The sequence below is a fragment of the Oncorhynchus gorbuscha genome, linkage group LG15 (genome assembly GCF_021184085.1).
Source record: "Oncorhynchus gorbuscha isolate QuinsamMale2020 ecotype Even-year linkage group LG15, OgorEven_v1.0, whole genome shotgun sequence".
In the NCBI taxonomy this organism is placed as follows: Eukaryota; Metazoa; Chordata; class Actinopteri; order Salmoniformes; family Salmonidae; genus Oncorhynchus; species Oncorhynchus gorbuscha.
The window spans coordinates 30,837,248-30,854,871 of record NC_060187.1 but is presented as its reverse complement, the minus strand read 5'-3'; the positions used below and the strand labels follow the sequence as shown (position 1 = coordinate 30,854,871).

The window sequence follows — 17,624 nt, the reverse complement described above, 5'->3', positions numbered from 1 at the left end:
CTTTGCTTCTAAGAAGGGAAAATATTCTCCAAGTTTAAACATGATGAACATATGACGCACAAGTAAATGTTTTCTTTTTATATATTTATATATTTATATATTTATATATATATATATATATATATATATATATATATATATATATATATATATATATATATATATATATATATATATATATGAAAGTGAAATCTGATACCTTCACAACACAATAGAGTAGCTTTGCTGCTTATACCTGTATAACAGGTGGGTCCAGTATACAGCAATGAGGAGGAAGCGATGTCAATCAACAGCAGAACAGGTTAGATTAGTACAGGTGAGCCAGGAAGCAACCTATGCTAATGTCTGTACATAAGAAAGCCTTTCTAGTGTTACAGCTTAGTCGGGAGGACGGCAGTTACATGGGAGCCTATTAGATAACCTATTTCCCTGTCCCTGGACTCACACAAACAGGGAATGAACAATGGGAGACACACATGGATATGCTAGCGACCCAGCCCTGCAAGGTAAATGATTATATTGCCACACTGTTTGTGTCACGATTCTGATCGATCCACTGAATGCAGTGCCTCGTCTGTGTACTGCTTTCCCTGAATAGGAGAAGTTTTGTGGAGCAACAGCCGCTCCTCTATTTCCTGGATCTGTTAGACCGCCAGCCGCATGCAATGCTCTATGTTTGTTACTGGTGGCTGGCTCTCTAAAGAGAGAGGAGCTACTTTTTGTGTTTAATAACATTCATATGAGGAAGGTAGGAGGTTTGAAAAAGACGAGCGCTAGCGTTATTCTGTCTCTCCTCTTGCTGGCACTCTCTGCTGGAGGAGAGAAGCAACCCACAAGCTGGCTGTAGGGTAAAAAAAACAGGTGCTTCTGCTGGCTGGCTGGCTGGCTGGCTGCAACAAGGGATATGGTTTGCTACTCCATTATACATTTTAACTGACAAAAATTTCACAACCAACACCCAGTCATTTGAGAAAATTCAATTATATAGAGGTTAAGCTAAATTTTACAGTCCATTATTTCTTTACCTGGTATTTACTTGGAATTACATGGTGAATTGTCAATTACTCAATAATAACTTAATCATTACTCTGTTCTTTTGCTTCTTTAGGATTGATTAAAACAAGCAATATTACACACTATTTGGTACCAGCGAGTTACTAAGTATGAGAAAGTACCCATTGGTATAACATATTAAATCCTTGATTTAACCATGCAAATGCAAATACCAGGCAAACAGGTGAAACAGGACCGTGAAATAAAGTATAAACCATTTTAGTAACAGTAAGACCTGTCTGAATTTGGCTTCACCTCTCTCTTGCTGTTCTTATCTGTTACACTCTGTGTTCATACACTTGCTTTGTGTTGCTAGCTGAGCTTCTCTTTCTTTCACTACATATACTCTTATATTGGAGATTTCCTGAGTGGTTCAAGATGCTTGACTCATAGTTTTATTTACAGAAAACATTACATTCTGTATTCCTGTCAATGGGCCAACTTGTATATGGAGGAGCCACTTGTCTATGAAGGACCCACTGTTTATAAAGTGGGTCTTGAATATTTTCCATTCTTTTTCTACTGTGTTTTAATTATATGAATGCATAATAAAGCTTCCCTGGAATTGTGTGGATTTGTAGTCTATTTTAAGACTCTTTTTTTGATAGAGGCTCCTGTCTTGTTCTAATTTCGTCCTGTGGAGGTGCCTGTACAGTAAGCTGTTCTTCAGCCCAGCGTTGGCATTCCAACCAGGTAGCACATTCTTTCACCTGGCTTAATCTCCTAGGTGGACAGTCAGTGGTGAGGCTGAGGGGAGAAGAGTGGAGAGCACATTTCACTGGGTTTGTTTTTAGGACCCAGGTCACATTGTCTACACTTGTTAGATTGAAAAAAAACATTGTGCTGTCTTCTCCTCGCCCACTGGGGTCAAAGGTGGATACTTGATTAGTTTCTGAATGAAAATTTACTCTCCTCTATCATAACTAAACCACTTATAATAATTCACATGAAGGCACGGAGCTGGGAGCTAAATGTCAGTTTAGGTTGTACGTGTGGTGTGTTTGCTTGTGAGATGCAGGTCGCGTTTTAGGGTCACATTACAATGAGAGTATAACGTTATTGTACTCCCCTGGCAGAATGTTCCATTTTGTAGTCTGGTTGTTGGCTATGGTATTGTGTTTGCATAATATCAATGAGATAGTGCTCAATAATACATTTCAGACACTCTGCCACTCTGCATTAGAAAGAGCACTGGGTCAGAAGTTTAGTCTTACCTTTGGCATGAATTTTTCTCAACTTTCCAGAGAGATCATACATTATCTGGTGTTCACCTTTTCTTTTGAAATGTGATCAGATGTGTCTTTTCAGTAACAATGGAGCAGGGAGGCCAGCTACGCTACAGCCTGGTATCTTAGCTGGCTTGGGAAAGCTCTTTGTTATCTGCCCAGCAGAGAAAACGCTCTTTATTATCATCAGACATTGATAAGGACAGGCCTCATCGCGCGTCCGCTAGCTTACAAAGGCAAACTGATACCTCTGAGCTACGTGCCTCTTTGGTACCTGCATTTGGTCTTGTCATACACTACTGACAGAAAGTTTTACATTTAATTTCCTGCAATTCTACACATTTTGCTATGGGATAGAGAGAACATTCTGCAATTTTCTAACACATTTTCTACTATTTTACAGCTAATTTCCAGGAATTCTGCACATTTTGCCATGACTTATAAAATGTTAATATGATATCTGAGTGAGAGTTACTAACAAAATCAATTGGGGCCCCCTGCAGGTCAGGGCCCCTCGGCAATTCGTACCAATCTAAAAATGTTGACATGGGATAATTGAGTGACTATCAGTGACTGACATAACAAGAGGAAAACTCTTGATGCACATCCAAATTTGTTTTCTACTATTTTAACACTCAACAGTAAGTTAAAACCCAGACTGAATTTGTTTTTGGGGGGGTCCTCCTAGCGGCCAGGGGCCTTAGGTGACCACGTACAGTGCATTCGGAAAGTATTCAGACCCCTTGACTTTTTCAACATTTTGTTACGTTACAGCCTTATTCTAAAATTGATTAAAAAAACTATTTTCAGCAATCTACATACAACAGCCCATAATGACGAAGTGAAATATTCAGACCCTTTGCTATTGACTCAAAACTGAGCTCAGGTGCATCTTGTTTCCGTTTTTACAACTTGTTTGGAGTCCACCCGCGGTAAATTAAATTGATTGGACATGATTTGGAAAGGCACACACCTGTCTACAGTGCATGTCAGACCAAACACTAAGCCATGAGGTCAAAGGAATTGCCCGTAGAGCTCTGAGACAGGATTGTTTCGAGGCACAGATCTAGGGAAGGGTACCAAAACATTTCTGCAACACTGAAGGTCCCCAAGAACACAGTGGCCTCCATCATTCTTAAATAGAAGAAGTTTAGAACCACCAAGACTCTTCCTAGAGCTGGCGGACCAGCCAAACTGAGCAATCGGGGAAGAAGGGCCTTGGTTAGGGAGCTGACCAAGAACCCGATGGTCACTCTGACAGAGCTCCAGAGTTCCTCTGTTGAGATGGCAGAACCTTCCAGAAGGACAACCATCTCTGCAGCACTCCTCCAATCTGTCCTTTATGGTAGAGTGGCCAGACAGAACCCACTCCTCAGTAAAGGGAACATGTCAGCCCACTTTTCCAAAAGGCACCTAAAGACTCTCAGACCATGAGAAACAAGATTATCCGGTCTCATGAAATCAAGATTGAACTCTTTGGCCTGAATGCCAAGTGTCACGTCTTTAGGAAACCTGGCACTATCCCTCTGGTGAAGCATGGCTGTGGCAGCATCATGCTGTGGGGATTATTTTCAATGGCAGGGACTTGGAGACTAGTAAGGATTGAGGGAAAGATGAACAGAGGAAAGTACAGAGTGGTTCTTGATGAAAACCTGCTCCAGAATGCTCAGGACCTCAGACTGGGGGCGAAGGTTCACCTTCCAACAGGACAACGACCCTAAGCACACAGCCAAGACAAAGTAGGAGTGGTTTCGGGACAAGTCTCTGAATGTCCTTGAGTGGCCCAGCCAGAGCCCGGACTTGAACCCGATCAGACATCTCTGGAGAGACTTGAAAATAGCTTTGCAGCGACACTCCCCATACAACCTGACAGAGCTTAATATTATCTGCTGAGAAGAATGGGAGAACCTCCCCAAATATAGGTGTGCCAAGCTTGTTGTGTCATAAATCAAATCAAATTGTATTTGTCACATACACATGGTTAGCAGATGTTAATGCGAGTGTAGCGAAATGCTTGTGCTTCTAGTTCCAACAATGCAGTGATAACCAACAAGTAATCTAACTAACAATTCCAAAACTACTGTCTTATACACAGTGTAAGGGGATAAAGAATATGTACATAAGGATATATGAATGAATGATGGTACAGAGCAGCATACAGTAGATGGTATCGAGTACAGTATATACATATGAGATGAGTATGTAGACAAAGTAAACAAAGTGGCATAGTTAAAGTGGCTAGTGATACATGTATTACATAAGGATGCAGTCGATGATGTAGAGTACAGTATATACGTATGCATATGAGATTAATAATGTAGGGTAAGTAACATTATATAAGGTAGCATTGTTTAAAGTGGCTAGTGATATATTTACATCATTTCCCATCAATTCCCATTATTAAAGTGGCTGGAGTTGGGTCAGTGTCAATGACAGTGTGTTGGCAGCAGCCACTCAATGTTAGTGGTGGCTGTTTAACAGTCTGATGGCCTTGAGATAGAAGCTGTTTTTCAGTCTCTCGGTCCCAGCTTTGATGCACCTGTACTGACCTCGCCTTCTGGATGATAGCGGGGTGAACAGGCAGTGGTTCGGGTGGTTGATGTCCTTGATGATCTTTATGGCCTTCCTGTAACATCGGGTGGTGTAGGTGTCCTGGAGGGCAGGTAGTTTGCCCCCGGTGATGCGTTGTGCAGACCTCACTACCCTCTGGAGAGCCTTACGGTTGAGGGCGGAGCAGTTGCCGTACCAGGCTGTGATACAGCCCGCCAGGATGCTCTCGATTGTGCATCTGTAGAAGTTTGTGAGTGCTGAGAGGCTGTAATCACTGCCAAAGGTGCTTTCACAAAGTTCTGAGTAAATGGTCTGAATAGTTATGTAATTGTCATATTTCAGTTTAGAATGTTTTATACATTTTCAAAATAAATGTAAAAAAAAGTTGTTTTGCTCTGTCATTGTGGGCATTGTGTGTAGATTGATGAGGAAAAAATACAACATAATCAATTTTAGAATAAGGCTGTAACATAACAAAATGTGTAAAAAGTCAAGTGGTCTGAATACTTTCCGAATGCACTGTATGATGCTTATGCCCAGGGTCGGCCTTGCCCGCATTAATCCAGTCTTTGAAGGAGGAAGAACATCCAGAGGCTATCATTTATTTGTCAAGTTTTTGTAGTAGAGCCTGAACCAGGAATAGAAATGTTGCTTGGAAACGTGGAATGGCACGCAAATGGATATTTGAACAGCGTGTGTATGTTAGGCCCTGTCATTTCCTTCTCGGTCCATAAAATAAGTGCTAAGCCTCTTTTAGTCCATGTCTTCTTTATCCCCCTTTGCGGCGAGTATTTAAATATGTCAATTTAAACAGATACAGCTGTACAGGATGTGTTTAATGTGTTTAATCTCACAAGTCCTTCCAACGGGCCTAGTTACTCAAATTTAGAGCATGTTCACATTGAAGCCTAATCTGACTCACCTCTACACACTAACCCCTGGGAAGGCATGCAAACTGTTTTCATGCTCAATGAGAGTGGTCATTGGCTGATTATAGGATGTGTGGATGTACTGTAGCTCCAAGATCAAAATGAAGACACATTCTGATGTCATGTGTTCACTCAAACGTGAGGGGAAAGACTGATCTGGCCCTTCTCAATTTGTCAGCTAAAGAAAGGTCAACAGAAGAGTATTTTATTGAGAAGTCAGTACATTTTCCCTTGCTTCCTCTCTACTCCACAGAGCGAATGGATTTAAGGGTAGCAATTTTCTCTCTCTAACAAAGTGTTCATCTGCTTTAGGGCTGGATTTAATCTGTATCGCAGAAGTATCGTGGAGGATCGGATTTAAAATGTAAAGATAATTTCTGATTGAGGTGTGTTACAAACCAAATAACTAGCCTGCTAATATTGTGGCACTCACTAATCTAGGGGTTTTAGGCGTAGTTAACTGGTATGTAATCTGAATGAATGTGTGCATTTACAGTATGTGAGAAATCAGAGTTTGAGAACCGTGTTGGATGTAAATGTGCCCAGGGAGACAGCAACTTATCAGGTTTAGGGTCATCTCCGTCTTGACCTCTTGGTAGACCAGTCCAAGCGGATTATTAGGTGTTCAGATGGTGACGAAAATAAACATACAAAAAGGAAAAATACCAAAGGCATGCCCGGACTAAAGATCTAAAAACAAACGAAAGGCCTATTGGCCACCAAACAAACTCAGCAGCCTCATGGCTTGCCAGTTGTGACACTGACTGGCGATCATGCTAATTGGCAGCACCTGATGTGCTTATCAACCAGGCTCAACACCTAGGCAAGGCTGCTGCTGCCCCCTAGGGGAATGAAGTGTATGCTGGATAGTGTGTTTGTCTATGTCCTAACACTAACCTTGTCCCCATATCTTAACAGCCAACATATGCATTCACATTTACCATGAATGCAGTTGGATCTTCTGCGATACTTCTGCGATATAGATTGAATTCAGCCCTTAGTTTATTTAATTTACAAATACTCACTGGCCTGGCATGTCCCAGTTAACCCAGTGTCTATAAACATGACAGTGGCTCTCAGTCAAACCATTGGAACAGTCACATACATCACCGATGCACCGCTTAAATGTCACGGCAGACTACCAAGTCTTTTCAAACACAGCAGCCACTGATCTAAGACCTTACTTCTCAGCGCAGTCAAGATATAGAACACAGGATTGACTGCTGACGTAGACTGATGTCTGCTTCTTTATTCATGCATTTTCTCTGTGTAATTTCTGTCAGTTGTTAATGTGCTGTAGCTACCACACCCTGGTTTGTCCCAAGTTTCCTGCAGTACAGTTCATGAACTCCTCAGGCAGATTTATTGGTGTGTCGATAGAGTCAGCGCTGCCTGCTATGACATGGCTGATCGCCGCTGAACACGTGGAGGGAGACAGCCAGCCCCCATCCAGAGCTGCGGTCAGGGAGTCAGGGATTTTGGCTTAACTGGCACTCAGTCACTCACACATCAGGATTGCTGCTAGAGGAGGAACAGGCTTAACGTTTGTCCATGGAAATGCATTTTATGTACAGTACAAAAGCATACAGGCTCCTGTCATCATGTTTATACTGTACCATTCATTCATAGCTAACTGTTGTAGCAGAGTAACTATAGAAATAATAACATTCCCACAAAAAGTGTGTACGTTTACATTTTCTTGTTGAAACGCACTGTGTGCTTTATAAGAGGTGTCCTCATCCTCCATAAGGAATGCAGATTGTTGTGTCAGAATACACTTAGGTAGAGATGAGGGATTTGTCCTGTTCTTTTTTACTGATTACTGAATTTGACATGGTAATGTAAATATTGCTTTACTTGTTCTCCCTATTAACAAACCATGATGAATTACCTATAAGTCCCTTTGTAGTAACTGTCACATTCTGACCTTAGTTCCTTTATGAATTTGTGTTAGTTTGGTCAGGGCGTGAGTTGGGGTGGGTAGTCTATGTTCTTTTTTTCTATGTTGTATTTCTGTGTGTGGCCTGGTATGGTTCTCAATCAGAGGCAGCTGTCGATTGTTGTCTCTGATTGAGAATCATACTTAGGTAGCCTGTTTTCCCCATTTTGGTTGTGGGTGATTATTTTCTGTGTCTTTGTTTTCCACACGGAACTGTTTCGTTTTCATTTTGTGTGGTGTTCAGTTTTAATTAAAAATATGACGAACACTTACAACGCTGCATATTGGTCCGATCATTCCTACTCCTCCTCAGAAGAGGAGGACGAAAATCATGACATAATCACCCACCACAACCGGACCAGGCAGCGTGGTAACCAGGAGCAGAGGGTTCTGGACTCCTGGACATAGGAGATTTTGGACGAAAAGGGACCCTGGGCACAGGCTGGGGAATATCGCCGCCCCTGGGAAGAGCTGGAGGCAGCCAAAGCAGAGCGGCGGCATTATGAGGAGTTAGCACGGCAGTGCAACAGGGACGAGAGGCAGCCCCAAAAATGTATTGGGAGTAGGCACACGGGGAGTGTGGCTAAGTCAGGTAGGAAACCTGAGCCAACTCTCCGTGCTTACCGTGGAGAGAGGTGGACCGGGCAGGCACCGTGTTATGCCGTGCAGGCATAGCCCGGTGCACTACATCGCAGGTCCTCGTATCGGCCGGGCTAGAGTGGGCATCGAGCCAGGAGTTATGAAGCCGGCTCAGCGCATCTGGTCTCCAGTGCGTGTCCTCTGGCCGGGTTATATGGCACCAGCCCTACGCACGGTGTCCCCGGTTCGCCAGCACAGCCCAGTGTGGTCTGTTCCACCCCGCCGCACTTGCAGGGCTATGGGGAGTATCCAGCCAGGACAGGTTGTGCAGGCTCAGTGCTCGAGACCTCCAGTGCGCCTCCACGGTCCGGTCCATCCGGTGCCTCCTCCACGCACCAGGCCTCTGGTGGCAGCCCCACGCACCAGGCTGTCTCTCCGTCTCCTCCCTCCAGGTGCTCCCTCCTGTCCAGCGCTTCCAGAGTCTCCCTCCTGTCCAGCGCTTCCAGAGTCTCCCTCCTGTCCAGCGTTGCCAGAGCCGCCCGTCTGTCCTGAGCTGCCAGAGCCACCCGTCTGTCCTGAGCTGCCAGAGCCGCCCGTCTGTCAGGAGCTGCCAGAGCCGTCCGTCTGTCAGGAGCTGCCAGAGCCGTCCGTCTGTCAGGAGCTGCCAGAGCCGCCCGTCAGTCACGAGCTGCCAGAGCCGACCGTCAGTTAGGAGCTGCCAGAGCCACTCGTCTGTCAGGAGCTGCCAGAGCCGCCCGTCAGTCAGGAGCTGCCAGAGCCAGTCGTCAGTCAGGAGCTGCCAGAGCCGCCTGTCAGTCAGGAGCTGCCAGAGCCGCCCTTCACTCCGGCGCTGCCGGAGTTGCCCTTCACTACGGCACTGTCCGAGGTCGGCGGCGAGGGTCGCTGCTCCAAAGGCTCCACTTAAGTGGGCCAAGACTATGGTGGAGTGGGGTCCACGTCCCGCATCAGAGCCGCCACCGCACCTTTGGGGGGGTACTGTCACATTCTGACCTTAATTCCTTTATGTCTTTGTGTTAGTTTGGTCGAGGCGTGAGTTGGGGTGGGTAGTCTATGTTATTTTTTTCTATGTTGTATTTCTGTGTGTGGCCTGGTATGGTTCTCAATCAGAGGCAGCTGTCAATCGTTGTCTCTGATTGAGAATCATACTTAGGTAGCCTGTTTTCCCCATTTTGGTTGTGGGTGATTATTTTCTGTGTCTGTGTTTTCCACACGGAACGATTTCGTTTTCATTTTGTGTGGTGTTCAGTTTTAATTAAAAATACTTACCACGCTGCGTATTGGTCCGATCCTTCCTACTTTTCCTCAGAATAGGAGGACGAAAATCGTGACAGTAACTCAGGGCATGTCAGTTCATCAAGTTCAGTTACCTTGGTTCTCCTCTGTCACTTACTGTGTATGTGATACAGGGTTGGTTGGTTAATTACAAATAATTAATAACTGCAAACATAAGTTGAGACAAAACACAATTTTTTCATGTTATGAAACTTTTATTAGCTGACGAGACGCAAATGAGAGCTTCACTGAAACAAGATACAGCTCCCAAAGAAAGAACAAGAACTTGGCCTATCTGATTTAGTCAGCTACATTGATTAAAAGGCCCAACAGTGAACAGCATTGATTATCACTTGAGCACAGATATTTTCCTAATGACAGCGTTCCCTTAACACTTGGCGCACAACGACTTTGAGATTTTAATGATGCAAACAAGTCCCATGCTCGGGCTCATTAATTAAGCAGACACTACAAGATGTTGACTAATTGATTACCTCCTATGATCAAATTACAATAGTTGAAAGCAACAGTTCTAAATATGTAGAAACCCCGACCCCATCCCCTCCTCTTCTGCTACAGTGTTTATTAACCCCATTCTCCCTCATTCTGTGGAGAAAGCCTAGTAAGGCCCCATACAAAACAATGATGCATTTCAGTAAAATGACAAAGGGTTATGTGCCTTATCTTTTATCGTTTGAGGTAAAAACATGCCAATATGGATGTTTATCAGCCCATGCCTACATACAGAGCAGGACACAATCCACTGGTTTTAACCCAGCCATACACATGGTTCAGTAGGGCCCAGGTGGCTCTGCTGCTCCTTCTCAGGTCTCTTAAGTACTGGGTGATCTAATGGGACTGGAAGCACCACTAAGGCTTAGGCATAGGCCCATGAGTCTCAAGCATCTTGCTAATTTTGTGCAGGCGACCCATATCTCCTTTAGGCCTATTTAGATCAAGTTAGAGATTTTGTCGTGATCTGCAGGACCCTCATTGTCTAAAGAAGCGACCATCCCTTGCCTAGTGAATTTAATGGGGAAGGAATTAACACGAGTTGGAACATGTCTGACGTGGAGTGTACAGTATGTGTACAGTATGTGTTGGATCTTTATGTGTGCTTTGTCACTGATCACCCCCTGTGTAGAGCAGAGCTCCAGTCAGAGCCTGGTTCTGAAGAGGTTTTCTGTCTCTCTCTATTTAATTACCTCCCCTGTCTGCTGTTACCACCACCTCCATAATTACATATGAATTTGGAATCCGGGCCTAGTGTTATGAATCGCGGATACTGGCTGTGACATTCCAAACTCGTATTATTAAGAGATCTAACATGGCTACAGGTGATTATAGTTATTAATTATCATCTGTTGGCAAATAGGTCAAGAGAAAACATTTATTCTCATGTATTTCCTTTCAAACATTTAACAGATTTTTTTCCACAATGAGCCATAAAAATGGCCAATGTTTGGGTAGGTTAGTGCCTTTGCCCTCTGTGAGTAGTTCTGTATCAACAAGGGATGAAACAACAGAAAAGTAATGCGTTATTGACACTTCACCTGTTATTCAGAGAGAGAAAGTTAAAGTATGTTTGTGTGCATTTCTGAGTAATGCAACACAGTGCATTCAAGTGTGTGCTCCTCCACTGGCCAACTGATACTAAGAGCTGATATGAATCATTTAGTGCTGATGGATGTTCTTCTTCATTTGAAGCAGGAAAGATTCTGCTTGACTGAACAATACCTTCACACCCAAACCCTGAGACGTCTCATGAAGACTGAATAGAAAAATACCATGTGTAGAGTGTAGATGAATACTTTAGAGTCAGGGTGTGCTAACAGGAAACATAGCAGTGATTTAAATGCAGAGGCGAAAGCCGTACAGTGGACTGACCGTCTGGCATTTCGGGCAAATGTCAGATGGGTTGGTACATTGTTAGCATAGTGGGTCTGTCTAACTTGGGTTTTTTTGTGCAAAATTATCATTATCTGGCTAATAGTGAGGGCCTCAAGGAAAAAATGGGCCAGTGTGGGGGCCTCGAGGGGGAAAAAAACGGCATCAGTAGATGAAGGAGACTATTTGAGAAATATTTCTCATTTACTTTTAAATCAGCCTATTTAATGGGAACCTGGATAATTTCACTCAATTTCCTCTCAGCGTCTTCCCAATGTCCTACTGTAACACATTTTCCCCCATCACACTTGAAGAACATGGGGACATTTTGTTTTAAAAATTAATTATGGTTTAAATATTTTTTGCCACATTAAATGCATTATGAAATAATGACTTTTAAATTATTTTAGAGTTTCCACCAGCCAACACCTGCCTTTTCCCTGACAATGGGTTGAATGCTGTAACAACACAGAATAAAACAATTAATAAGAGCTCCATTATGTTTTTTATTTATTTTACCCTTATTTTACCAGGTAAGTTGACTGACAACACATTCTCATTTACAACCACGACCTGGGGAATAGTTACAGGGGAGAGCAAGGGGATGAATAAGCCATTTGGAAGCTGGGGATGATTAAGTGGCCATGATGGTATGAGAGCCAGATTGGGAATTTAGCCATGGGCTCTTTAGCCTGTTGACGGTTTGGGTTCCCTTTTGGGAACGACCCCCTCCCACGTTCAGCTGGATATTCTTAGAAATATTTAACCTCCACACATTAACAAGTCCAATAGCTCAAATGAAAGATAAACACCTTGTTCATCTACCCAGCAAGTCAGATTTCTAAAATGTTTTACGGTGAAAACATAGCACATATTTATGTCAAACCACCACCGAAGACACAGCTAATTTGCATAGCCAAGTTGAACAAAATATGCAATCAACAAACGCAGGATTAAAAGAAAAATAATGCACTAACCTTTTGAAAATCTTCATCAGATGACAGTAATAGAACATGTTACACAGTACATTTATGTTTTTTTCAATAATATGCTATATATATCCATAAATCTCTGTTTACAATGACGCATTGTTCAAAAAATGCTACTCAAATGTCCTGAGAAATGACGATAGCTCCGGCAGATAACGTCAGATAACAAGCAATACACATCATAAACTTTGACTAAATATACATGTTCTACATATATATATAGAAAGATACACTTCGTCTAAATGCAATCGCTGTGTTACATTTATTTTTAACGTTACAGAATTCATTCACTAGGCTATAATATGAGACGGCGCTCAGAAATTAGCATTATGTCTCCTCTATCTTGGAGTCCACAGAAACCCAAATTTACCACATAAATATTCCCTTACCTTTGATGTTCTTCCATCAGAAGACCTGGAAGGAATTATATTTACCAAAAACAGCGTTTAGTTTTGAAGTCTGTGTCTTTAGGTTATCAAACGCGACATATTTCAGTTGAAATTCAGCCAAAATTCAAGTGGATGCGCACCAAAACGTCAAAATTACATATTATATGTAGACTAAACTGGTCAAACTAAGTTCAGAATCAAGCTTTAGCATGTTATAAAGGTGGACAACAATCCTTAGCACGAACAGAAACACACACATCGTTTAAGTCAATCCTGGAAGAAAGAGAGCACTGGAGCCGAGGCGCGCATGAGAGTACCTGTTTTTTCGCGTGACCGGAAGGTTTCAGCCCGCCAAAAGTCTCGTGAGCTCGCGATTCTCACAATGAGAAGCCCCATTGAAAGCAGACATCGCGCTGAAGACAGAGAAACTGTTCCTGGGTCTGTAGCTGCTTGGGAAGGGTGGGGGCGATGACGTCAAAGTTGGGCCAACTTTTCTGATGACAAGAGAGAGTTTGGGAGAATGGCTGCCCTGAGAGTTCTTCTTTACATACAGACATAATTTAAACGGTTTTAGAAGCTTTAGAGTGTTTTCTATTCAATAATTATTATTATATGCACATATTAGCAATTTTTGACAGATTGTTTTTCTGTTTACTATGGGCATGCAATTCCTCCAAAGGGGGCAGTAGTCAGCCCTATCTTTAACAGGTTAGTGACCACAGACAGTCAGAACACCTGTTTAACGTCCCATTCAAAAGGCACCCTACACAGGGCAATGTTCCCAATCACTTCCCTGTGGCATTGGGTTCTTTTTTTAGAACAGAGGAAAGAGTGCCTCCTACTGGCCCTCCAACACCACTTCCAACAGCATCTGGTGTCCCATCCAGGGACCAACCAGGACAAACCCTGCTAAGATTCAGAGGAAAGCCCGTAGTGGGATGCAGGGTGGTATGATGGTGGTGAACGCCCATTACTGCTTGTCACTTATTAACCATATTGTATTCACATTACTTTAATAAAATATTTCAGTTGTGTATATTACTGCATTTTTGTACTATTTTTTAAAACTTCTAACCCTAACCCTTAAAGTCATCATCTCATCTCTTCTTAGGCAGTAACAGCAAGCCAGATAACCATCTAACATTATCTCTGTGAACGAATATATCATATTTAGCTAGGCTAGTAGTAGCTAGCTGGCTGACTAAATCATTTTACTAGTTCTTCAAGGTAGATTGGGCATACGAGCAATCTTGCGACGAGCAATCCCGTATCCGGGAGCGTAATCATAGCCTCAAGCTCATTACCATTAACGCAACGTTAACTATTCATGAAAATCGCAAATTAAATGAAATAAATTTATTGGCTCACAAGCTTAGCCATTTGTTAACAACACTGTCATTTCAGATTTTCAAAATATGCTTTTCAACCATAGCTACACAAGCATTTGTGTAAGAGTATTGATAGCTAGCATAGCATTAAGCCTAGCATTCAGCAGGCAACATTTTCACAAAAACAAGGAAAATCATTCAAATAAAATCATTTACCTTTGAAGAACTTCGGATGTTTTCAATGAGGAGACTTTCAGTTAGATAGCAAATGTTCCGTTTTTCCAAAAATATTATTTGTGTAGGAGAAATCGCTCCATTTTGTTCATCACATCAGAGTGTTTTCTTTCCAAAGCTGTCAATTATATGCATAGTCAAGCATCTTTTCGTGACAAAATATCTTGTTTAAAACGGGAACGTTTTTCATCCAAAAATGAAATACTGCCCCCAGAGTTTCAAGTGGTTAATAAGATTGCTTATTACCAACTACTTCAACTGTCAATCGGGTAGAGCTACTTCACCTGTCTCTATCTCTGTCATCATTGTGTTGTGTGTTGTGCCATTCCTCTCTCATGTGGTCTCAGGTGGTCTGTGTGTGTATGCATCTGCCTCTGTCCGTGGCCGGAAAAAACAGGCGCAATGGATTATGGCCATTGTGGTTAATTACCAAGTTTCTGCGCTGAACTAGGCTGAATATTTGTCTGATGAAAACTATAACTTAAAATCAGACCAGCGTCCCACATATTTCTTGACAATTTATCATTAATTATTTGATTTCTCTCTAGAGAAACGGAGTGTTGAACTCACAAATAAATGAAATGGAATTCAAGTGTAATGTAGTCTGTGTGTAGCTGGTGTAGTGGAGTCAGGTGCAGGACAGCAGATATGAGTAAATACATTTATTTTACTGAAAATAGACAAATACAAATACAAAATAAACGAGCGCACATAAACTGAACGTATTACATAAAAACAATCACTCACAAACAAACATGGGGGAACAGAGGGTTAAATAATGAACAAGTAATTGGGGATTTGAAACCAGGTGTGTGAGACAAAGACAAAACAAATGGAAAATGAAAAGTGGATCGGCGATGGCTAGAAGGCCGGTGACAAGGAGAGGGGCCGACTTCGTGACAGCAAGTAATTGAACAGACGTCGATTAGTTGTTTAATAACACCCCCCCCCCCAAGAAAAAATAATATATATGTTCATCGCTAAGCACTATTAATTAACAATCTCAGCTCAATATCATTACATTACTAAACAGCACAGAATGCTTATTCTGTGACCATCTATACCGGCCACATTGATATTTGATCTTCTGGTCGGAATGTTGCAGCTACACCACTGTACCTTTTAAGCCTGTGATACAAATGTTCATGCTCAGATTTCAGTGGCTTTAAAAACATAATCACAGTCATGATCATTTTGACTCTGATGCAGTTTGTTTCACAAGCGTATCATCATGTGCTGGCAGGGGTGTGTTATGAAATGAATCTCTTTGGCATGCCGATGGCCTCCATTATAGCAGGTCGCTATTGCTTTGCCACAAGCTATGGAGCATTATTCTGCTTCTGGGCCAGCTGCATTATCTGCATCATATTGCATGTGCAATATGTTAATGGTTTTAAGCATTCTCCATGGAAGCTTCAGTAATGTATACTTTTGGAACTTTTTAGTGATGTGTCTGCTGGATGCACTATAACATAATGAATCATTTGTGATACAAGTGTTCCTTTGAAGAATGGTTGTAACCAGCACTACTGTCACTACAGCATTTAACCCGCTGTATAGACATCATAGCCACAAATAAGGAGACTACAACAAATTTCCTCTTTAGCATTGCCATAAGAGAGTACCCCAAAGAAACTCAAAGAGAGTTTTACTCATACGTTCATGGGTTGGTTGTCATCCATGCATTTATAGGCTAATGTTGTACTCTCCGGTGAGATTTAGAACCTTTAGATATAATCTGTAGGTTTCTGTCTGTCAGGAGCATCTCAGTCCATCTCTCTATCTCTCAATCTTTTACTGAGCACTGACTCAAGTGACAAGAACCTCTCCCAGACCTCTCCCAGATGAGACAAGCCTTAAGTCTATAGGTCTATTTGAAATGGAAATGATTGGCATCCTAGCATCGAGCAATATGTACCTTTTTTAAAAGCTGGAACCCTTTTAAAAATATGGGACAGGGGGTCTTATCTTCCCCAAACACCTGTACACGCCTTACTTTGGCATTCAAGGGTTTACGCCGCATGAGAAGGTGACAATGCTATTTGTTGTGCCTTTATAGCTGTCACAGACTTCACATACAAACAGGTTTTGGCATTGTGCCTTGTTCTTTTTTTCCCCAGTTTGCCTCTCTTTTGGCCAAGATGACTTTTTATCGACTCTGATGTTATTTTCAAATCGTTTTTAGTTGTTTAGTAGTTTCTGGTGAGTAAATTCCAGTCAAATACAAGTGATGAGATGCACCATACAGTGGTAAATCACAGTGTGATAGCTTCAGTAGTGACTCACACCATGGTCAGGATGTTACAGTATGTATGAGGTTTACATTATATTGTCCAAAACATTGTTCAAAATCCATTCCTCCATCATATCTATTGCATTTTATTTTTTAATGTTTCCAAGCACATTTGTCTGTTTCCTTTGATTTGTCAGTCTGATTAAATTATAATTCAATGAACTTCTGCAAGTTCAAATTGACTTTTTGGTTTTTCCTCAATTCTAATCTTGTAAATTACGTTAATAAAATGTGACACGACAGCTTCATCCCAAACAATTTTTACACTTGATTTCTTGAACTCTAAACCTATGTTCAAGTGTTCATAATCTAAAGAAAGTAATTCCCCGAGAAACAATTAGCCAGGCTATGTGGTCTGGTTTTTAATTTTCCACCAGAACAAACCGCTCTGACATTGACTGAAGTATCTCCTTGTCCCGGAGGACCAAGACATCATCACTATTTAGGAGCCCTGCCAAAACCCCTTATGATCAGACAAGAAAGATCCAATGCATGTTTAGGAACCATTACATGGTTATTATGAATACTTATTGTTTACCATTAACAAATAGTCGTAGGTGATCTTTTATGAGCTTTCCTTGTGCAGATGTAGGATCTTATTTGCATCACTCAGTTGCAGAAGAACTTTCCTGCAGTGCAATACATTTTACACTTGTAGTGTATTTGAGGTTTAAAAAGACATTTGACATTTGAAGTTTCCACTTAGACATGTCAGACATAATTTTCCCTTTTGAAAAATGTATCAAACCCTACTAAAATGTTAATGAATTATAATCCACATAATAATTCACATTTCCTGTTGCTGTATGATTATTTTCCTGCTGTAGCAAACTGGCTAAAATTAAGATCCTGTAGCCTAGATGCCCTCACTTTGTGTGTGGTTGTCTTTCCTTTCAGTGCACAATAGGAATCGTAGGAACTCCGAAATGCAAATA

At 41.9% G+C, this 17,624-nt stretch overlaps 1 protein-coding gene across 2 annotated transcripts in view; it reads left to right on the top strand.

The window, feature by feature from the left end:
- Window positions 1-379: 379 nt before the first annotated feature.
- LOC123996922 (inactive N-acetylated-alpha-linked acidic dipeptidase-like protein 2) overlaps window positions 380-17,624 on the top strand; it is a 294,216-nt gene continuing 276,971 nt past the window's right edge. For both annotated transcript variants that reach the window (XM_046300766.1, XM_046300765.1), the window contains exon 1: window positions 380-506. In XM_046300766.1, coding sequence (XP_046156722.1) covers window positions 464-506 — 43 coding nt within the window. In that variant the 5' untranslated portion in view covers window positions 380-463. The remainder of the gene's footprint in view (window positions 507-17,624) is intronic.